The sequence below is a fragment of the Andrographis paniculata genome, unplaced genomic scaffold (genome assembly GCF_009805555.1).
Source record: "Andrographis paniculata isolate CXL003 unplaced genomic scaffold, ASM980555v1 Contig89END, whole genome shotgun sequence".
NCBI lineage: Eukaryota > Viridiplantae > Streptophyta > Magnoliopsida > Lamiales > Acanthaceae > Andrographis > Andrographis paniculata.
In genome coordinates this window covers 92,356-113,802 of record NW_026137627.1, presented here as the reverse complement: position 1 = coordinate 113,802, position 21,447 = coordinate 92,356, and the positions used below count along the sequence as shown (strand labels likewise).

The 21,447-nt window shown below is 38.0% G+C and overlaps 5 protein-coding genes across 11 annotated transcripts; 3 read left to right on the top strand and 2 right to left on the bottom strand.

The window, feature by feature from the left end:
* Nucleotides 1–109: 109 nt before the first annotated feature.
* On the bottom strand, nucleotides 110–4,708 carry LOC127243015 (outer envelope protein 80, chloroplastic). Its single transcript, XM_051262847.1, has 16 exons — nucleotides 3,894–4,708; nucleotides 3,387–3,480; nucleotides 3,175–3,257; nucleotides 2,951–3,045; nucleotides 2,791–2,860; nucleotides 2,493–2,586; nucleotides 2,298–2,382; nucleotides 2,164–2,199; nucleotides 1,767–1,920; nucleotides 1,550–1,690; nucleotides 1,405–1,475; nucleotides 1,232–1,310; nucleotides 1,030–1,145; nucleotides 747–894; nucleotides 569–638; nucleotides 110–457 (listed from the first exon to the last, which is right to left on the bottom strand). Exons 1-16 carry the CDS (start codon nucleotides 4,569–4,571, stop codon nucleotides 303–305), a joined length of 2,169 nt encoding a protein of 722 aa, XP_051118804.1. The 5' UTR covers nucleotides 4,572–4,708; the 3' UTR covers nucleotides 110–302.
* A 773-nt stretch (nucleotides 4,709–5,481) lies between these two features.
* Nucleotides 5,482–7,318, top strand: LOC127243033 (ADP,ATP carrier protein 1, mitochondrial-like). The gene is made up of 3 exons (XM_051262870.1): nucleotides 5,482–5,565; nucleotides 5,815–6,340; nucleotides 6,440–7,318. Exons 2-3 carry the CDS (start codon nucleotides 5,840–5,842, stop codon nucleotides 7,109–7,111), a joined length of 1,173 nt encoding a protein of 390 aa, XP_051118827.1. The 5' UTR covers nucleotides 5,482–5,565; nucleotides 5,815–5,839; the 3' UTR covers nucleotides 7,112–7,318.
* A 3,245-nt stretch (nucleotides 7,319–10,563) lies between these two features.
* LOC127243093 (E3 ubiquitin-protein ligase BIG BROTHER-like) lies at nucleotides 10,564–14,496 on the top strand. Of its 6 annotated transcripts, none has more exons than XM_051262955.1 (9): nucleotides 10,564–10,655; nucleotides 11,274–11,362; nucleotides 11,437–11,592; nucleotides 12,015–12,261; nucleotides 12,713–12,747; nucleotides 12,891–12,935; nucleotides 13,644–13,771; nucleotides 13,968–14,076; nucleotides 14,160–14,496. In XM_051262955.1, the coding sequence occupies exons 3-9, from the start codon at nucleotides 11,452–11,454 to the stop codon at nucleotides 14,208–14,210; spliced, it is 756 nt and encodes a 251-aa protein (XP_051118912.1). In that variant the 5' UTR covers nucleotides 10,564–10,655; nucleotides 11,274–11,362; nucleotides 11,437–11,451; the 3' UTR covers nucleotides 14,211–14,496. The 6 variants fall into 6 exon arrangements, with proteins under 6 accessions (XP_051118912.1, XP_051118914.1, XP_051118909.1 ...); XM_051262957.1 differs by having other exon boundaries at nucleotides 10,573–10,708; nucleotides 13,984–14,076; XM_051262952.1 differs by having other exon boundaries at nucleotides 10,573–10,708.
* A 1,109-nt stretch (nucleotides 14,497–15,605) lies between these two features.
* LOC127242977 (1-acyl-sn-glycerol-3-phosphate acyltransferase 2-like) lies at nucleotides 15,606–19,868 on the bottom strand. 2 transcript variants are annotated; one of them, XM_051262785.1, is made up of 11 exons: nucleotides 18,669–19,868; nucleotides 18,123–18,245; nucleotides 17,855–17,894; nucleotides 17,687–17,760; nucleotides 17,528–17,587; nucleotides 17,298–17,375; nucleotides 17,016–17,174; nucleotides 16,808–16,933; nucleotides 16,645–16,737; nucleotides 16,458–16,544; nucleotides 15,609–16,357 (listed from the first exon to the last, which is right to left on the bottom strand). In XM_051262785.1, the coding sequence occupies exons 1-11, from the start codon at nucleotides 18,744–18,746 to the stop codon at nucleotides 16,118–16,120; spliced, it is 1,158 nt and encodes a 385-aa protein (XP_051118742.1). In that variant the 5' UTR covers nucleotides 18,747–19,868; the 3' UTR covers nucleotides 15,609–16,117. The 2 variants fall into 2 exon arrangements, with proteins under 2 accessions (XP_051118743.1, XP_051118742.1); XM_051262786.1 differs by lacking the exon at nucleotides 18,123–18,245 and having other exon boundaries at nucleotides 15,606–16,357.
* A 151-nt stretch (nucleotides 19,869–20,019) lies between these two features.
* LOC127242979 (nifU-like protein 1, chloroplastic) lies at nucleotides 20,020–21,318 on the top strand. The gene is made up of 3 exons (XM_051262788.1): nucleotides 20,020–20,475; nucleotides 20,656–20,804; nucleotides 20,973–21,318. The coding sequence occupies exons 1-3, from the start codon at nucleotides 20,160–20,162 to the stop codon at nucleotides 21,171–21,173; spliced, it is 666 nt and encodes a 221-aa protein (XP_051118745.1). The 5' UTR covers nucleotides 20,020–20,159; the 3' UTR covers nucleotides 21,174–21,318.
* The last annotated feature ends 129 nt before the right edge of the window (nucleotides 21,319–21,447 follow it).

The following is a 21,447-nucleotide window of genomic DNA, read 5'->3' as shown; positions in this document are numbered from 1 at the left end:
TTATATATATATAATTAATTATTTTTAAATTTAAAAATATTACTATGAGTTTAAACCAAAATAAAAAATAAAAATTTAACTTTAAATTTATATTTCATTAAATAAACTATTTAAATTCAAAATTTTATTATTCATAAAACCCCAAACAAAGATCAAATCCACAAACCAACAAACACACCCAACATGATTCTAATTGTAGGAACGGATGCAAAACTTCGCAAGAAAAGCAATGAGAAAAATATCTTGACTGGGGAAGGAACTCTACTCTATCTGTCAAAAGAACACTATAAACGCAAGGTCTCTTAATTACGGAGGCCGATCCCGAAGTGAAATCTACCAGTTCGTTGATCATTGAAGGCGTATTCGAGTCTAAGTGGCCCCAGAGGAGAGTCGAGGCGGATGCCAACCCCATATCCATACCCGCTGCCGGGCTTATTTCTTGCCCCGGCGGGATCACCTGAGGATGATAATAAAGATAAGATGCAGCAGGATGATGATGTAAACAATAACAACAAGAATATGGATCAATATTTCAGTATGATATGAGCGTTGGGTAGCCCAGCCAAACCTGGAACAGCTGATCCTGAACCGATATCAGTTCCATAGTCGGCGAAGACAGCCCCTTCTAGCGGCCCAATCTAAAATATAGCCAAATTGCCGTGAGACTGTTGGAAGTAGCGAGCTAGTGCATAACTTTTAAAGTAGGATGTGTAGTGTATATATATATATATATCACCACAACTTACCACCGGAAATGATATTTCTCCACTTCCAACCAAATAGGATCCACCAGAGCCAACTGCGCCTTCCTCGTAGCCCCTTACACTGTTGGTTCCGCCGATTGGAAATGCTTCATGGGGCGGAAACTTACCATGTACATGACCACCAGACAAACTTGGTAGAAAAAACAGAATATGGGCAGTCAGAAAAGAGATGCTGAAATCTGGATATCAGAAGTTATAGCAGCCCAAATATGTAGCAACTGTTGGTTGAAACTATGTTCTCATTGGATATTATTCACGGGCTTACCATACAAGGAATCGTGCAGGTCCAAGCGCTACGATCTGTCTAGCACGGGCATTAACTCTATTGAAAACCAACCACTCTGGAGAGACGGGGATCCCCTGATCCATATTGAACACAAACTGCAATGTCGCAGATTTCATGTCAAACAAATGGTATGCAGATTGCCAAGTATGGAATAGTATGAAATGCTAATTGAAGAGCTAACCATCGAAGAACCAGGGTCACCGGAGCTGCTGTAGACACTCTCAAGTTTAGCCAGTAACATATCATCGTGGGTGTTGCCACTGTATGTAATGTCTGAAGTGAATTAGTTGAATCGATTTCGCTTCAATACATTTCATTTTGAGAGTTGTGCGACGTTAACCTTATGAGGCTTACCTTGCAGTGAGAGGACTGCCAAAGAAGTCTCTTATAACGGGATTGCCCTTTTCGTCATGAGCACCCGCCCGCTGGAATGAAGATTCAGTCAAACTGAACGAAATGTCACTGATGATGAAAATAAAGTAAGAATCCTGAGACATACTTGAAATATAAGTCCAGCTGTTCCGTTCCACTTTGGCCTAAGTGGCCTACTGTACTCGATCCCGGCTGTAATGCATCCAATTGTAAGATGATTGTTATCTGGCTGGTTGCCATGAACAAGTGTCCCTGGTGTTCTGGAATTCTGATCATTGTCGGAAGATAAAAATTAGTAATATTTTATGGAGCATTGGAAGGCAGTCGGGGTAGACATTGAGTACCTGTATCATGATTGATCTAGATGTCCTTTTATCATCTCCTTCAATCCAAGGATCCGTGTAGTTCAGCTTAAATATGGAATCAATTTGCCCCCTCTCCAATGATAGATTAAGTTTCTGGTTTCGTCCGAAGAGGTTTTTATGATATATAGCAATGCTGTGAAAAAGATATACATGTAAAATACATACGGAATATTTTAGGACAAGCGGTGGTGTTAGCTCAGTGAATTTCAGTGGTAAAATTTTTGTGAAACAGTTAGCAAGGTAGCATTATCAAAACACATAAGAACTAACATTGCCAGAATAATGAAGAAATCACAGATAATAGATGCATTGGAACATAATAACACCAGATAAAATGCATCATTCTTTATGAAACTCCTGAATTGAAGTCAATTACCTCCCAATTAGTCCTGCTAAAGGTCCACTGGTTATTCTGCATAGATGATACAGGGAGGTAAAAAAATACTGCATAGACCAACTAAAAAATAGCATACCATAATTGACACCAAACAAATGTAGCATTTTGCGTACCCACTAGATATCCCACCACCTCCGGAAATTCCCCCGCCGCTCTTACGTTCAACAACATTCATAGTCAAATCCACCTTGCCAGTGTCTGAAGCATTGTCGAAATTAAAAGAATAAATAACTGATCCTCACAAACTTTTAGTTTTTAGTTTAGCATAATTCACCAATTATTTGATAAAAGGATCAATAAGCATTTACCACTAGCAGGCTGAGGAATAATACTAACATCGTCCATGACACCCATTGCTAGTACAGTATCAGCATCTCTTTTCCCCTGAATCATACTGTATACCTACACAAGGAAAAATGCAGAAAATCATTTATAAGGTCCAGCAATCAGAATAGGAACAAGCTCACATCAAATTATGAAATTGCCAAGGGTTGCGGATCGAAAGCCTGGAAAACTTTAACTCTAGCCCAAGAGGTGAGAGCTCAAACAGGTTGGCACAACGACAAGATACAATAGTTATAAAAGACAATGGATGTACATAAATACCTGTCCCTTCTTGGTCGTAAGTTGCCTGAGAATAGTTTGTGGCCTTGTTTTTCCAACTGTTGGCTCACCGCTGAAGATAACATGGACAACAAGCATCATAAGTACTTTATGGTACCAAAAGCCTTCATAGGATTCGTAAATATCCAAACCAGTAACCCACGTCTTATCAAGGAAACGTATGGTTATATTATTAACCTCTGCTTCTGAAACTTGTAATTTAACAATACCCCCAGAAAGAATATCCACACCAGAAACCTGACACAAACATTGAAAAGAACAATCTATATAGTAAAGCAAAGACCATAACACTCGGAAAGCATATGAAAACAAGAAATCCAGAAAGAGAAATTCTTATACAAATGGTCATGTGTGCTAACAACTAACCATGCCAAAAAGGCCCCGTTCCATGTACCAACCATCGATTGATTTTATTATTTCATCCAGATGCCTGATGTTAACCACCTTGCCTGCATGACTTAGCACAAGAATGAGGGAAGGACTAACATCATGAGACCTTTAAACATGACCATCCAATAATTTAACCGGACTTCCTAGAAAATATTTCAGTGGAAATAAAAGGAAAGTGTGATACACACCATATCCATCCCGAAAAGCATCCTCCACAAACTTTGCTGGAAGAACATTAGCACCTTCACACACCAATCCCCGAAACTCTTGGTTTGGTTCTACCTTGTACCAGAATATGTTGCAACAAGTAAATAACTCTTCCACAAGCCCAGGTAGTATGAATTATATATAAACTCACATGTAAAAGGATCAAACTGTAACTGAACTAAAACCAACTGAATAGGCAGCATAAATCACTTTTTCACTGATTAGTTTGAAACCAATCAAGTTTATCACATACATTAAGGGTTCATTCTTAACAGGCATATCGAACTGTAGAGGGATCTTTAATATTCAAATCAAGAGATCCATAGATACGCAGTTTTCCAATTCCAATAATTGAAATCAACAGAAGGAGTTCATCAAAAGCCTACTCCCTTACAAGATGCCAAAAAAATACTGAAAGCTTTGCATCCACAATGGTAAACAAGCTGCTTAAGATATCAACAAGCACGCCTGTCTGACGGATTGAATACCTGAAATATCAAGCGGATGCCATCGCGGGTGTCCACCGCAACTGGCATACAAGACATGAAATACCCACTGGCAATAATCCTGTGCACATCTTCCTTCACCTCGCGCACCGTCAGTGCAGAATTCGCACGAGAAGCTTTCAACGCAGTCAATGCCTCGGCTTCCAAGTCCTTCCTCTCCAATTCCTCTCCATCCTTATTCCTAACCAACACTTCGCTTATCAGAACCCTCTCTTCCTCCGCCACACGGCTGCTACTCACAGTCTTCGACTGAGCAACACTCCCCGAGTCATCACCTTTGTACTCAACCAACGCGTCCGATTCCTCACCTCCTTTCGACTGCTTCGACTCACTCCTAGGCTCCCCATCCGACAGAGCTAGAGCTAACGTAGCGGAGCAAAAGAGCGGGGCCTTCATTAACAATCTGTTATGCAATCGACTCTTGATATTGTGACGGAAAAACGGCGGGTTTCTGACGAATTCGGAAATGAAATTGGCCGGCAGGGGATTGAACCTCAAGTTGAAATTGATGTTAAACGGCAGGATGGCGAATCTACAACGCGATTTGAGCTGAATCGAAGAGAGCAGGGAATGGGAGCCAGCGTGGGACTGGGATTCGAACAATGGCGAGAAAGGCGGGACTTTGATGGAGGAAGAGACGAACCGAACGTCGTCCGCCATTCTCCGCCGGCGGAATCGGAACGCTAGGGCTTTTGAGGGGTTCTGAGAATAATAACAGGCCGTACAGCCGCCGCTTCTCCGCCACGGAGCCTCGCCACCATTTTCGGGGCCTAATGGGCCGATCAACAACGGTCCAAAAAAATGTTGGCACAAAAAACTTGTAGCCTGTGAAAAGCCTCATTTTAACCTTCCAAAACTTTAATGAAAAGCCCTGTTTTAGTTTCGCTTCGGCCTTAGTGATTATATTTTTTGTGTGTTATTTTTTAAAATTTTGTAACATATATTTAATAATTTTATAGTATCTACATAACTATTTATATTTTATATTAAAAAATACATATATATATATATATACCTTCAAATAACTTCAAACAAAGATAAACACTTATGACATACAAACCAAATACACTCTCAAGTATCAAATAAATTCATTGTAAATATTTATTTGTTTAGTATTTTAGGTTTTTTTTTTATTTTTTTTTATGTGGACATGATACTGATAATATAAAAAATAATATTTATTTATGAGATTATAATATTATATAATTTAAAAATTGTTAAGCCTTTTTTATATATTAGATAAAAAATTATAATTATATTCATATACTATAATATAAAATTATATTAAAGAAATAAATATTTTCTCTTTTCTCCACATAAAATAGGGAACAGAAAATTATGGATGTGGAGGAGAGAAAACATGAACTATTCTTTTGCCATTCGAATAGAAAAATGGTTCAAAACATTTACAAAAAAGAAAGAGATAAAAGTATTAGTATTTGTTAATTTATGTGAGGATTTGGCATGATTTTCGGGTTGGTATGATTGTTGGGTCATGTTTCCCCTATTTTTCCTCTCTTTAAATTTGGCATGTGTTTTCTTATATTAGCCCTTGCTTCTTTCTTCTTCTACTGCTACCTGCATATCATATCATATAGACCTGGAAATTCATTCTTGTATAGATCGAGACGAGTTAAAAGAAACAAAGAGGGAGGTCAGTGCCTGCCGGCCGTGGATGTCATTTAATTAATTAAGCAATGCCCTTGTGGTTGATTGTGTCTGTTTTTTTGGATGATTTGTTTGGCCATTTTGTGTGCACTGGAGGATTATACATACGTCATGTTACGATTTCTTATCAGTTTAGCATCTCTTCTGTTCTGTTGTGACTTTTACTTTAGTATTTGATGTGATGGTTATGTTTAGTGAAAGAAAATATGCGAACGAATGCTTGATTGATGTGCAGGAACACGAGTTCCATCGAGTGAAAGATGGGCGATCATCAGCATGGGCAGTACTCAACATCTTCATTTTCCCAGAAGATGATGATGGCTAGCCAGCTGCACCTCAGCTCCTCCACCAGGCCCTCCCATCTGATGAGGCAGTTTGTGTATGGAAACTGCACGACGACAACAAATGCAAATGCTGCTGCTGGCCCGCAATGCCATCCCTTCACCTTCGCCTGCACGCTGAATCAGGATCGTTACGTGTCGCCGGTGTTCGCCGCCGCCCCCAACGAGAAGGGGTTCGCCGGGTTCGCGATCGACTTCCTGATGGGGGGAGTGTCGGCGGCGGTGTCCAAGACGGCGGCGGCGCCCATCGAGCGTGTGAAGCTCCTGATCCAGAACCAGGACGAGATGATCAAGGCCGGCCGCCTCTCCCAGCCCTACTCGGGGATCGCCGACTGCTTCAAGAGGACGGTCCAGGACGAGGGGATGGCCTCGCTCTGGCGGGGCAACACCGCCAACGTCATCCGCTACTTCCCCACCCAGGTCCAATATCCATCCATCCATATCTCCCTCCTTCCTAACTCAAATGATAATTTGTTGAGAGATACATAATTGGTCATTTAATTGATCAATTCGATTCAGGCCCTCAACTTCGCCTTCAAGGACTACTTCAAGCGCCTCTTCAACTTCAAGAAGGACCGCGACGGCTACTGGAAGTGGTTCGCCGGCAACCTGGCGTCGGGCGGGGCGGCGGGGGCGTCGTCGCTGCTCTTCGTCTACTCGCTGGACTACGCCCGGACGCGGCTGGCCAACGACGCCAAGGCCGCCAAGAAGGGCGGGGGCGGGCGGCAGTTCGACGGCCTGGTGGACGTGTACAAGAAGACCCTGCGGTCGGACGGCGTGGCGGGGCTCTACCGGGGGTTCAACATCTCCTGCGTGGGCATCATCGTCTACCGCGGCCTCTACTTCGGCATGTACGACTCCCTCAAGCCCGTCCTCCTCACGGGGTCGCTGCAGGACAGCTTCTTCGCCAGCTTCGCCCTCGGCTGGCTCATCACCAACGGCGCCGGCCTCGCCTCCTACCCCATCGACACCGTCCGCCGCCGGATGATGATGACCTCCGGCGAGGCCGTCAAGTACAAGAGCTCCATGGACGCCTTCACCCAGATCCTCAAGAACGAGGGCGCCAAGTCCCTCTTCAAGGGCGCCGGGGCCAACATCCTCCGCGCCATCGCCGGCGCCGGCGTCCTTGCCGGCTACGACAAGCTCCAGATGATCGTGTTCGGCAAGAAGTATGGCTCCGGGGGGGCCTGATCAATGGAATGGAATGGAAAGCGCACACCTCCTCCATTTTTTGAATAAGTTAGTTAGTTAGTTAGTTTGAAGAGACTAAAACCATACCCTTCCTTTTCTTGGTTCTTTTATCGTTTCGAATGGCCTATTTCAGTTTTCACCTGAAAAAATGAGATTTGATTTTGACAAGTATTCATATTTTCAGTTTTGTCATTGAATAGCAGTCGTCAGTTTCTGATGGGTCGGCCCATCCGCGAGTGTTCTTTTCATTTTCCCGCAATTTCTGAATTCTTCCCCTTCCCCTCTTTAAAATTTTTGGTTTGTTCTTTTGATTATTATATAGATAATTGTTCCTATCTATGTTCATTGAGTACAGCAGGCATGATCACGATCACGATCACGATCATGATGGAGTGCGAATAATAAAAGAAAGAAATTATAGATATAGATATAGATATAGATCGGGAAGCGGAGCAGAGAGAAATAGGGAAGAACATGTTATGTTATAGGGTACTGTACAATAAAGAATTGATTTGATCATGAGGCTTAATCTGATGTTGTTGTTGATGATGATGAATCTCCTTGCACTCGCACTTGCACGCCACCTTCTATCCCATTATATCTTTAATCGATCTCTCTCTCTCGTCGTATTGTTATGAATAGCCAAATTTGCTCTTAATTATAAGGTAGAAATTAAAATTAATAAATAAATAAAATATTAAAATATAAAATTTGTATTTAAAAAAAAAATAGCACAATAGTTGTTAGATGTCCAAATAAAAAAATAATAATTTATGACCGTGAGATCGTAAGTTCATCAAAATAGTCATGACTTGTCTTATTATATTAAAATAATACCAAATAGAAAACATATATTGTACTACATAGTATTACATAATGTGTCATGCTATATATTGTATTAATTTTATTGTGTAAATTATATATTGTATTATATAATATATAATTATGCTAAAATTAGTAATATATAATTATATAACGTGTTATTAAAATATCTCATATATATTTTATATTAGTATGTGCGATCGAATATATGCTAATTTTTTATTATAAATATATGTTGAAGAGCCATATCAACATAGTAATTAAAACAATATGTAAAAATTAGAAATATAAGATTACGTGTATATAATTATATAAAGTATATTTTTATTAATCAATAAAATATTATTTTATCCAATTGGAATATTAGTATTATATTGAATTGTAGTGAAAAAGACAAAAATACCCTATTAGTATGATGTAATATAAAAACAATGACATTTATGTAATATATTGTAAGTTGAAAGGGTATGTAGTACAGTTACTAAATTAGAAAACTGTAACTTTTTTTGGAACGAACGAAAATAAAAAATAATAACCTTTTAATGGGATGGAAGAAGTATTATTTTTAATATTAATATCATAATATAGAACTAAAAAATATGTCTATTACTTCATTACTTGTAAATATTAAAAAACAAATGGTGTATTTATTTTTAGATACATGTGTTTTTTTATACTTCTATTGAAAATTTTGTTGTTTTTTAATGAATATATAAAATATATATTATAAGTGTATTTCTTTAGCCATCAAACTTCAAAATTCTATTATTTTTTTTAAGAAATACTATATTTTTTATTTTTACAAAATATATTATTATACATTATTTTAATATCAAATTCAAACATAACAAAATAAAACACATCCTATATTTTTATAATATTTATCTAACATATATATAAGTTAACAAATGTAAAGATAATTTGTTTTGTAAAAATAGTTTAATTTTCTTTTTATGAAAATATAAAAATTATATAAAAATAATATATATAGTATAATATATTAATTTTTTAAAAAAATATATGTAATTTTTAAAAAAAAATTATTAGGGTGTGTTTGTCTGGGGATTGGACTTTTTTTGCCACTATTTATCTAATTTTTTTCCCAAAAAAAAACATCAAATCAAATACTTATTCTTCATTTTTTATATTATACTAAAAATTAATTTTACATTCAAAAAATTACATCAACATCTATTTATATCACATTATACAACTATTCAAATTCAAAATTTTTACTAATCAAATTATAATTCAAAATCTAAACCTCCAAACAAACGTACCAATACAACACCCCAAATATATCAGTACTATTATTAGCGAGTACATCGTACAAATGAGAAAGATTTAAACACGACTTCGCAAACACGATTTTAACCTTAGCCTCGTTAGTCGCGCCACGCAAAAGCGTGGTTTCAATTTTATGGTAGAATTAAAGTACAAGAAACCGGGGCAGCCGCATGTTTCCTCACGGGAGTTCGATTACGAAAGTTGGGTTTGAGTTTGATTTTTATTTTAATTTTAGGATGAGTTTGAATTTTGTTGTTTTTTTTTATTTGAATTTTATTGAAGTTTGAAGATTTTGATGTGTATTGATTTGATGAATAATGAATAAAATAATATAATTATGTATTAAATTTAATTGATAAAATTTATATTGTATAATTTAATTATAAATTTATATTGTACCCAACTTATATATATTTAAATTTTTATTTATTTATATTATAAAATTTTTTATTATTCTAACTAATAATATATCTTATATATATATTTTATTTAATTATAATAAATATTAAATAAATTTTAACTTTTTTTTTTTAAAAAAACAAGGAACATACCCAAATTCTACCCGCAATCTTACGAGGCAGGCCCCACAGGTCCCTCTCCCCGGTTCTTTACCCACTGAACCGACCGCTCCGGTTCCCGGTCAATATCAAAATTTTCCATGCACCCCGCCTCACTGAATCATTCCCAGCTACTCTCTATCTCACGCGCCGCACGTGAGAACATTTACTACTGTAACTGTTCCCCTTCTTTAGCCTTTTGTCCAAAAATTATACAGTACTTGTTCCGTCTCAAATACGTTGGAATATTTGTTTTCTTGGCACAGATTTTTAATATTTTTAGATAGATAGTATTAAATAGAATAATTTAAAAATAAAATGACGTGACGAAGAAAAAAATATATATTTTATTTTTTTATTTAAATAATATAAAAGGATAAAATGTGAATAAAAATTAAATATAATTAATTATTTTATATTTTAAAGATATTGCAGATGTTTGAAATATATTAAAAATAAAATGTACGCTGAATGCTTGGGCAGACTGAATATTATTTTTAAATATGGTAAAAATTGGAAATATTGACGAGACAGCAACAGCGGAGGTTTTATTAATTAATTTACAATTCAATTAATAAATTTTAGAGATTCCTAAATGTGACTTCAATTTCGTACAATTTATCTAATTTAATAAAAAGGTCATAGGTTAGCTAATATAAACATGTCTACAACTCTACATTAATTCGCGGTTGCTATTTCCAGGCGCGGTTTGCTATTGCCAGAGCAAAGGCTCTTGCGAGTGTTTGTACTCTGCGAAGTGGGAGTTGTACTGTGTGAGTATTTATATTCGAGTTGCAGTAGAGAGAAGGAGACAAAAGGTGGAAGACAATTGCTGTGCGTCGTCTTCATGCCCTCTCTTCGGAGAGAGAGAGAGAGAGGTTTGGCTTTGATCATCGGAAGATATTTGCATTCGGAAAAGCGATCAATGCCGGTTTTTTAACTCTCTTTCTTTTCTGCCGAGAATCAATTCCTGTATTGGTTATTTGCTTGAAGTTCGTTTGCTTGCTTGATTTGTTTAGAATCACTCTAGTTTTTGCCTTCATTTGGAGCGGCGAGATATTTATGTGTCTGTTTGTTATATTGCTGTATTAAATAAATATGGTTTTTGTTAGCTTTAGATTTTTCTGGCGATCCGTTTGGTTATGGAGAAATTGCATGTTGTTTTGTAACTTGGATTTATGTATCGGTTTGCTTCAATTGTTTATGTGTGTGCATTTCATGTAGTCTGTGCTGTATCTTCCTGTGGCTTGAGTAGATGTCTCCTTTCTGGAGTGGTTTCGATGTTTGACCCCGACTTGTTCTCAATTTCGTTTGGATTGTTCCATTGTGTGGTTGATTAATTCGCAGTCAGAGCTACAAGCTCTCGGCTTGACCTAATATTTCTTTTCGATTGTATCATTGAAACACCTTGTTTTATTGATGCCGGTAATTTCTGTTCATTTTTCAACTCACTTTTTGGCACTCATCGTCTAAAACATGGTTGATCTTTGTTGCAGATGAACGGTTCTCTGGGATTTAAGAGCTTATAAGTTCTTAGTTTTGATGTAATTTATGCCCTAGCTCAAATTTTGCGAAAGTATTAGTGGTGAGTAGTGTTCGAGGTTTTACACAAAGTTAGTATGCCTTTATATATTACCATTGTTTTTCCATAATGTGCAGAAAAATTGTAAAGACATGAGCTGGAATCCACCTATGGAAGTTCATTACCAAAACCACCCCACACCCTATAACTCAATTGGAAGCTTTGTGGATTTTTTTGGAGGTCTTACTTATGACCATGTAAATTACATATTTGCAGATGCTAATTACATTCAGGTACGGAGTCATGATATAAACTGGATTGCTTTCTGAAATATCTAAATATGCTCTATGATCTTTCTTTGAGTATACTATGGTTTTTCTTGATTTGATCCAGTAGCCTATGATGCTTCCAACACATCAGTTTTCATAAAATCTTGCAATATGTACAATCTTAAAAACAGTTCTAGATTTATTAATAATATATGAGATTGGTGGCCTGGTTGTTTTAAAACCGGTAATCAGGTAATTGTAAAGGATATGATGATGCTCTCATTGTGAGCCCCTTAGCCTTTACTTGAGTAAATGTGTTAATACTTTAACTGTCCCATCTAATCTTTTAGCGATTTGGTACCCAGAAACCAAACTTTTAGTATAAAAAGTTTCTATTTCAAAGTCCAAGAAGGATGTATTTTGTGACTTGTTTGAATTATTTACAGGAGAATGGTTATAATGCCTACCCAGCAACAAATACAAGTTTGTACAAATTTGCTGTATCTGAACCTGGAAGCTTCTCATACTATGAATATGGAAATGGCTATGTAGTTGATAATCATATCCCAGGTAGAGAAGAATACAGCGAGCATCCACAGAATACCTCTGTGGTGGCGGATGATCAGGCTGCTGTTTCAAATGTACACCAGGAAGGAAATTCTGTCTCCACCTCGCATGCACATCTTGTAGAATGTAAGTGATATATCTTTCTGCTTTGTCACTTCTTGCAGTTTCTTCTTCTTTTGTTTTTTGTTTATTAATTTAATAAACTTTGTTTGTGAACACTCTATGAATTACCTTGTTTCTGGGAGTGATCTCAAATTACATGTGGTGCCTATACGATGTAGTTATTATACCATACAGAAGTGAAACATATCTCCATTGTAAGTAATAGGGACTTGATCAAATCTTGTTGGCCTTATCACAAAATTGTACTTTTGGTTGGTTCAAGCGCGCCTCCTTTCATGCATTTAATAGCTGCTCTCAAATACATACTTCTAATTTGTTTATCTTTTTATTTATTTATTTATTTATTTTTTTAAGTTTCTGCTTCTACTCTGTTTATTTTGTTATGCTGTGCTGCTAAAATTACGTTTAGACACACTTGTTGGCTTTAAAATACTCACTGTTTTTTCAAATATAGGTCCTAGGAATCATCAAGATGCTCGTGATACTGAGGTATTATACTTTTTCCTTCTTAGTTATTGATTCCTTAAGTTTTCCACGTCCATAAACCTGTACAAATATTGAAATATATATACATATGATGAAAGGCAAGGTTTATTGTTGCTCATCACCTTTATGGCTTTGTGCTAATGCAGGTTGTTTGGCAAGATAGTATTGATCCTGATAACATGACATATGAGGTTTGATATATGAGTTTTTGTCATCTTCAAGCATGCTTTGTCCATTGTTTAGATAGCCAATTTTTAACAAGACTGCAAGCCAGATTTTACACAAATATAAAATGTTCAACAAATATGTATACTGCATGCGATTCATGCTCAGAGCATGGTCTGACTGTAATTAATGTCCTTTGTTGTTGGACATAAGTTCGCAAATACTGAGTTAATTTTACTGTATCATGATGGGGTTCTTGGGCACTCTGCCTAGTGCCTACTTTACTGATGATTTCATTTCAATGATGTTATTGATTTGAATAAATTAAATCCACAAGGCTTCTTTATGTCTTGACTCCTGGTAGTTAGTCTGTATTGCTACTACAAAACCACTTCATATCTTTAATAAAGGAGAAGATCATTTTACTCCCTGGAGATGGTATCACACTGCTGACTTCTGTCTTGCTTCATTTTCTCTCTGAAACTCTACTAAGTTTTGGGCAACAGATCACTCTTGTTTATGAAGTGGATGGGATGAGTAAAAAACATGTTTGAATTACCACGATTTTTCTCTTTTATTGCTTCAAGTGATTGTCATAAATTTAAATATGCATTTGGTTTAGAAATATAAATTGCAGATTTCATGAAAATGCAGTTTTACATGCCATCACTAACTCCAGATGGTCACTTGTTAGAAGTGATCTGTTTATATGAACTTATACACCCCTTCTGCAGGAGTTACTCGAGCTAGGAGAGGCTGTTGGGACTCAAAGCAGGGGTCTCTCCCAAGATCAAATTGATTTGCTTCCAATATCAAAGTTCAAGTGTGGCTTTTTCTTCAAAAGGAAATCAAAATGTGAAAGGTATGGTTAACATTTCTCTTTTCTAACATACGATCATGCCCAATGTTCGAGTCTATGATGCAGGCTAATCGTGTTTAATATGTCAAAACTTTATATAGGTATATAGTTATGTAGTTGTTTTCATCTCCCCCCCTAAATTTACACTGGTGTTCAGAATCCCCCTTATTGATTTGATTAACTCTTCTGCATTACAAAGGTGCGTGATTTGCCAGATGGAGTATAAGCGAGGCGACAAGAGAATCACTCTTCCTTGCAACCATATTTACCATTCTGTTTGCGGCTGCAAATGGCTTAGCATCAATAAGGTCTGTCCCACCTACGCTTCCTGTCTTTCGTATATAGTGTCCGGCCAATATGGTTGCTTACAATCCTTAGCATACCATACCAGGCTTGCCCAATTTGTTATAAGGAGGTGGTCATCCATGTTCCCCGGCACTGATACCTGATTTCTCACAATACAATACTGCATGGCTTACTCTATCTCCTTTGCTTCCTTGCAAATTCCCTTGGATTGATTTCTCCAAAGATAAGTGTCCCTGTTTTTTTGTTCCTTGTTAGGTTCTTAGATGAGATTGGGTGATATGTCGCTTGGGTGATATGTCGCTTGGGTGGGAGTATTGTTATGCTTCATAATTATGCCTTCTATGTTCGAAAGAATTACATGGCCTCTGCTCCCGTCCGTCTTTCGATTACTCGTAATATCCATGTTGAAGAAGTTGCTGATTTATAGAAGAATTAAACTTGGTTCTCTCCTTTCCTGAAGGACTGAATTCAGACAGGGTAAGAAAACGAATTCGGTTATAGCATTGTGTTGCTCTGTGGGGTTTTTTTAGTTGCTTTGGGTATTTTGGATATGCATATTTTAAAATAAAAATAAGTATAGGTATTGATTCGATATTTTGAATTTACATAGAAAATTGTTGGGAGAATACCGGAAGAAGACCAAAATGCAAACCAAAATAAGATTTGATGTACTCCTTAAAAGTAAGGTGTTCAAACTGCTCTACTAAAACCTTTCCCTTCAATCAATGTTCCTTTGTGTCAAAGTAAATGATGACCACTAATAAACAACGAAAATAATAATGAGACACCAAAATTTTTAACGTAGAAAACTTCTTCAAAGTGAAGATAAAAATCAGGAGGTCTATGACTCGACCGAAGGCAAAATTCATTATATCAAAGGGTTCGTGCCATTAAAGATAACTATAACTAAAAAGTTATCAAACTTCATACCCAATTACAATGGAACTACAATCACAAGAGATCTCCTGACTACTAATAATTCATTTCAATTTTCAACCAATAAGATTCAAAATTGAATCCAAACAAATTGTGAGAAATCAACGATACCAAAAAAGGAATATCCGAAGATGATAAGACTGTTGATAATAATTTATTTTGCGCATTCGTTGTGCGTGTTTGGATGAGTCCAAGCGGAATAGGCATTAGTAATATAAAAAGATAATAATATTTTATATTAAATTATTTATTTTATATAAGTAAATAATAAATATATATATTATGCTAATATATATATTATTATATATATATATTCTAAGAAATTATTTGTAAAACATTGTGCCACAAAAAATATAAAATTTTAACACATCCTCAGCACAACGTGCATGTCAATATTATACATATTGTGAACATATAATATAAGGTCAATTGACCTGTGCATACATATTTATATAGTATACTGCATGAACTAACAACAAATTATAAAAATCGATCTAATCAATATATGTTAATTTTATTCCAGTCATGTGGCGAGAATAAGTTACTAATGCGCTGATTAAGGCTAATCCAATACCGAACATTTATTAGTTCTAATTAGCATCCCAATTTGACATTTTGTGATTTATTTTGATGTTGAGGCAGTTGGGCACCCAATCTAAACACAATTACATATCATTTTGTATTAAGTCTTTTCTTTTCTAAATAACAATTGCAAATTTCTTTTATCTTAGTTTTCTAAATAACATGATTAATCAACAATAATAAAATATTCTTAAATTGTACACTTAAGTTTTAAAGATTGTATTTATCCGACATGTAAAAATAGTATAATTATTTTTTAACTGAACTTTAAAACTCAAAAGCACCAAAGCAAAATAAGAACTCAGGTAAATAGCCCTACAAATCTGTACATTTTTCTTCACATCCTAAGAACCATCTTAATCTAAAAAAGTCCCTGAAAAGTTTTGTAATAAATAAATAAATATATTTTGCATTCTTATAATCCCAACAAAACCACTCTTTCCTATTAAAAAAAATGAAAAGAAAAGGAAAGAAACTTAGGATAGATAGATACACGTACAGGTACAGGTAAACAAGAAGATATCATCATACAGTGGCCTTGCTTTGGAGGAGCCCTTCCGTGAGCTGATCCGACTGCTCCACCGCCGGACGGGGCGGCGGTGGCGTGGAGCGTTCCGACTGAGTTGACGTGATGAGTATCTGCATAATGGCTATAACTACGGCCAAGAACACGAGGCACAACACAAGTTCCATCTTCGAGAATGGGAAGCATCGGAAGAACTCGACGATAGCCAGAGTTAGGAGCAATGACCAGAATAGAACAACCTGCCCCAGGAAGGAAACTCTGGTTAGGGCGGAAAAGAAATGTGTCGTTCTCTTACCACGGAGCTGATCAGATTGTCAAACGGCAGTAGTTAGTGTTTACCAGCAGTGACTTTCTTGGCCTGCCAATGTCGCGGCAAATATCATCTCCAAACGTGTCTGTGTCGAGATGGCGCTCCAACAGTGCATCCTGATCGGGTGGTTGGATTGGAGGAAAATACATTTTTTTAGTAAGCTTCACAACCTATGAGCATGAAAATTTGCATGGAATGTGTTGTTGAGCGGATTACCTTCGCCACAAACATGTCTTTGCACCACTGCGCGATCCCACTGCCAGTTTCGGGCAGTTCTCGCATTAGGTGGCGCTGGATGTGTACATGTACCTGCAACAAGAGAGATATTTGAGTCACCGTAGTAGCTTCAACGGATTTCTAGTGAACTCAGATGGTGTACCCTGGAAGGGCGTGCCCTGAAGATCCTCAGCAGTGTTGGCTGAGGTTCATCTTTCGGGATCGCAACTGTAATGTTATAAATCACAGGGACAAATGGTCGTAGATGAGTGACTGCTGCAACAAAGCCCTGGATATGCCCCGAAAAAGTAACAGTATTATAAACATTGTTATTGTCGAAAGATAATATAAGGATTCCTGAGGATTCATACCTTAGTTCGAGGGATCAGGACGTTTCTTGGAATAGGCAATCCGGCCGAAGCAGCATACTCTTGTGCGGCCTCAAGCTTCTCCTTCGTAAAGCGAGTACCTTCGACGAAGAGAGCCAACCAGAAAGGCATGGGAAAATCATGAAGCCCCTCAAGTCCTGTCTGCAGAGAAATCGAGAACAAGATGGAAATTAGATTAACCTTAGGTATAGTATAGTTCTAAGTTTTTTCTTTTTTTTCTCGGTACAAAGTATCGAACTATGTGTGTGATTAACAGGTGAACACCTTCAGTGTGTTTTCATCTTTAGCCCAACTTCTTTTCAAAAATATATAACCAGAAAACCACATGGACCAGCCTATAACCTGTATGAATAAAAAGATTGATATGATCAGATAATCTGTTTGTACATAGGACTTGGATCTTTCTAAAAATGAGTTAGTTATATTGTAGCATTGAGGTGGTTTCTAGTTTAGTGGATTTTTGTTTCATGGAGTAGATAACCTTAAGAACTCACAGGAAGGAATAACACCGATCTTTTTATTAATGCTAGCGAGCTTCCGAGACAACCTGAACGCTGCAAAAAATGGGATTGACATTCAGTTGTTGCTAACAGAAACATCATCTGTGAAATCCTTTGCAACCACAGGTCTTAATAAGAGATTCGAATAGAAACCTGAGCTAAAACCCATCCTACAAGCCAGTCAATATCGCTTCTGTGGTTACATATTAGAAGTGCATGCTCTTTACCTGAATTTACGTACAGATAAATAAATCAACACATCGAGAAAACATCGACATTTGGAAATATCTCAATGTTGACAAGGCATTTGAGACTTGGTACCCAACATTTCAAAAGTTTCTTGATTCACAAATAGCTCAACCTGTTAACAAGAACGGGTCAGTCACCGATATGATCAAATAATACCACAGAAGTTATGCGACAAAGAGTAGTTCTTTGATTATGTGTTACTACTTGAGAAATTCATCAAGTCCGGTTAGTTATTGCTATATAGTTTATAAGAAATGTCAGACGAAACCAGAAAAATCAAAGGAAATGTGATGTAGATTGATGGATCTAATATATAGTAATTCACATAATTTGTGAACACCTTAATGTTTGCCCACCAGTCGACAAGCCAGACGAGCTCAAGCCACAGTAGTTCTATAATTCGTTTGTTGATCCTTCTGTAAGCATTTTTCGATAATGGCCGAACAAGCACATAGAATATTGCCTGAAATTTAGAGGAAGTGCAACGACCCTCTGAATATACTAAGCTATTGGAAAAAACAAACATGTAATCGAACAAATTGAGTTGAAGAGCTAAACTATGATACTCAATGGCCAGATCATGTACAGTGTGTGTCTCTATTAAGTATTAACATCCTCGTGGTCTTAGAAATCTATAAACCAAATCCGCCATTAATATTCTTTATAACTAATAAGTAAGCAACAATTCAAATAGCAGAGATTGCAAAATCCAAAATACGACAGCGAACAACATTTAGGTTTTTCTTCCATACCGAACACAACGAAATCGCACTATCTCACTACGTAGCAGCAATACGAAATCCACAGGCACTACGCATTCCTAGGTCATTTCAGGATTCACAAAGTAGACCAAAAAAATTAAGATCGGAAAGTAAACGTAATTAACCTGAATGAGGTTCACGACGATGCCTGACAGAAGGAATAGGAGGCCTATAGGGAGAACCACCACTGCGGCGATCGCCATTGCCGAGCGAAAACAAACAATTTTCCTCCTGACGAAAACGAGTCAGAAAAAAGTAAAAAGTGACGCAGCTGGTTCAGATGTAAAATCAAATCGTGTTCTTCCAGAGAAGAGAAGGCTCTGTTTCTTCATGAAGATGAACAAATCCAATCTGGCGCGCGGGTGGGGTGCAGAGATGGAAGGATGGGCTGGAAGCTGACCATGGCATTTGTGCGAATATGGAGGAACGTCCGTTACCTGAAAATGCTAACATGCGCCGCTGGCATTATGGCTTTTCTCATTTTTATATATATACCTTTGGATCTAAACGATCCTTCATATAGTATTATTATATATTACCAGTATATTGTAGTATTTTTACCCGCCGAGTTAAAAAAAAGTTTGGACTGCGGGCCGGGTTAAGAGACAAATTTCAATATATATTTTCACCGAAATTAATATTTAATATAATTATTATTTTTTATATTATCACTTACTTAAAAAAATAATAAAAAGAAACTTAAAACAAACAAACCAAACCAAAACGCTCTTAAACAGTAGTACGCAGTAATTTCCCGGCTCTTCTCACGCGGAATTTACTCCCGCGCTCACAAACAATCGCCGCCTCTCTCTCCATGGCAAGATCTCGACAGCAGTGGGGTGGCCCGCCCACACACCCAGAAGGAAGAAATCGAAGCCGTCGCCTAGCGATTTCTTCCCCGAACGAACGACCACATTGTGCCTCAGACTCCACAAATCTCGACACCCTCCGCCTCGGATCGGCCACACCTAAACCACCGCATCGCCCATTTTCGGCACCGCGGGAATCCGATGGAGGAGGAGGAGGAGGAGGAATGGCGATTGTGCTTCAAGCCTGCTGCTGGGAAGCGGAGGATTATGATTGAATGCGGCGCGGCGGTTGTTTGAACGGGTTTCATTGGAATTGTTTGAAGCCAAGCCTCCCTCCATTGAGGGATTGATTGGGTATGCGGCTACTGCGAGCGAGCTAGGGGAGAAAATCAGGCAAAACTGTTGAATTTCCGGAGCCTCCTATTCCTTACGTACGTACGTACATACATACATACAAGTAGCTAGCTGATAGGTAGTAGTAGTAGTATTAGAGTATTTCTGAAACAGTTAACCACCACCATAACTACTCCTCCTTAAAATATACACTAGTAGTAATTGGTCAGATGAACTGGACTCGGACACATGGTGGTGGTTCTGTTCTGTTCGCTTTTTGGTGTAAAGTTTATTCAGAATCAGTGGCACGCACCCAAACCCAAAGTAAGTAAATATCACCTCTCTCTCTCTCTCGCTCTCAGTGGCTCGCCAGTCACCACCTCCTTCCTTGTAAAAATAGGAGTGGAGTATTATTAACTTGTCATTCATTAACTCCATATTTCATCAACCAGTCAATCAAATCCATCCATCCAAATGGCGTCCACCACCACGCCCCCGACCTTTCCCTTCTCCTCCTCCTCCACCTTCACCTGCTCCTCCTCTAAATATTTCAATTTCGACTCGCGGAGGCCATTAACCAATCATCGAAAACTCAGACTCAGACTCAAGCACCATCATCCAGCTCCAGCTCCGGCTGCTGCTGCTGGTTTGTACTCGGCCGAGGAATTCGAGCTCACCCCAGACAACGTAGACAAGGTTCTCGACACCGTACGCCCTTACCTAATCGCCGATGGCGGAAATGTGGGTGTGGTTTCTGTCGAAAACGGTGTCGTCTCGCTCAAGCTCCAAGGTTAGTGCGGTCTTATACCCCTGCCCTCGGACGGATTGGGGGATTGGGTTCGCTCCAATTCATTGATTTGGATTTAGGGTTAGGGTTAGGGTTTAGGTCAAACGAGCGCACATACACTTTGTAACCCACCCGACTCTGCTGTATTGAAATCGATCTAACCTCTCAACATCGTGGTTGTAGGAGCGTGTGGCAGCTGCCCTAGTTCAACCACCACCATGAAAATGGGAATCGAGAGAGTTCTCAAGGAGAAATTTGGGGACGCTGTAAAGGAGATATGCCAGGTGGAGGAGGAGGACCAAGCCCCAGAGACGGCGACCACTACTGTTGAGGTGTGTCATGTGTGTGTAGTAGTAGCAGCGGCAGTAGTGTTATGTGTATTCGTTCGCTCATTCATTCATTCCTAGGATTCTCTGTCTATCTATGTCTGTGTGTCTGTCTGTCGGTGTGTATGTATGATGAAATGAAATGATGAACGATGGGTGGTGGCTGCAATGCAGGCGGTGAATGGGCATCTGGACATGCTGCGACCCGCCATCAGCAACTATGGGGGCAGCGTGCAAGTATTATCCGTGGGCGGAGGAGACTGCATCGTCGATTATGTCGGCCCCGAATCCATCGGCTCCGGAATTAAGGCCGCCATCAAAGAGAGATTCCCGGATATCCTCAATGTAAGCTTCACCCACCCCGACACCAACTAACTTGCACCCTCCTTCCTTCCTTCTTGTTATGGTGCTGGTAGTGACTAAATACTGCCCTTACTGTCCTGTTGTCTACTGATTGACGACGATGATAATAATGTTCGTACATGTACACGCATATAGTTTGTTTCTTATGTTCTTGTAATTATTTGGATACAAAAAAGATCCTATCATTTTGCTGCTATCCAAAAGGCAGAGTCACAGACAGCAATTGAACACATGCATGCGCTATGTTAATGTATGGTATGAGAACTCACTCACTCGGCGGCCATGT

Coding starts and splice junctions, on each gene's coding strand:
- LOC127243015 (XM_051262847.1), bottom strand. CDS start 4,571: ATGGCGGACGACGTTCGGTTCGTCTCTTCCTCCATCAAAGTCCCGCCT. Junction 2,200..2,297: donor GGTGGTGGGATATCTAGTGG/GTACGCAAAATG, acceptor TCATCTATGCAG/AATAACCAGTGGACCTTTAG. Junction 1,146..1,231: donor GTGACCCTGGTTCTTCGATG/GTTAGCTCTTCA, acceptor GCGACATTGCAG/TTTGTGTTCAATATGGATCA.
- LOC127243033 (XM_051262870.1), top strand. CDS start 5,840: ATGGGCGATCATCAGCATGGGCAGTACTCAACATCTTCATTTTCCCAG. Junction 6,341..6,439: donor TCCGCTACTTCCCCACCCAG/GTCCAATATCCA, acceptor AATTCGATTCAG/GCCCTCAACTTCGCCTTCAA.
- LOC127243093 (XM_051262955.1), top strand. CDS start 11,452: ATGAGCTGGAATCCACCTATGGAAGTTCATTACCAAAACCACCCCACA. Junction 12,262..12,712: donor GCATGCACATCTTGTAGAAT/GTAAGTGATATA, acceptor TTTCAAATATAG/GTCCTAGGAATCATCAAGAT. Junction 13,772..13,967: donor AGGAAATCAAAATGTGAAAG/GTATGGTTAACA, acceptor TGCATTACAAAG/GTGCGTGATTTGCCAGATGG.
- LOC127242977 (XM_051262785.1), bottom strand. CDS start 18,746: ATGGCGATCGCCGCAGTGGTGGTTCTCCCTATAGGCCTCCTATTCCTT. Junction 18,246..18,668: donor TCGTCGTGAACCTCATTCAG/GTTAATTACGTT, acceptor TCTAAATTTCAG/GCAATATTCTATGTGCTTGT. Junction 17,895..18,122: donor ACTGGTGGGCAAACATTAAG/GTGTTCACAAAT, acceptor TCTTGTTAACAG/GTTGAGCTATTTGTGAATCA.
- LOC127242979 (XM_051262788.1), top strand. CDS start 20,160: ATGGCGTCCACCACCACGCCCCCGACCTTTCCCTTCTCCTCCTCCTCC. Junction 20,476..20,655: donor CGTCTCGCTCAAGCTCCAAG/GTTAGTGCGGTC, acceptor TCGTGGTTGTAG/GAGCGTGTGGCAGCTGCCCT. Junction 20,805..20,972: donor CGGCGACCACTACTGTTGAG/GTGTGTCATGTG, acceptor GCTGCAATGCAG/GCGGTGAATGGGCATCTGGA.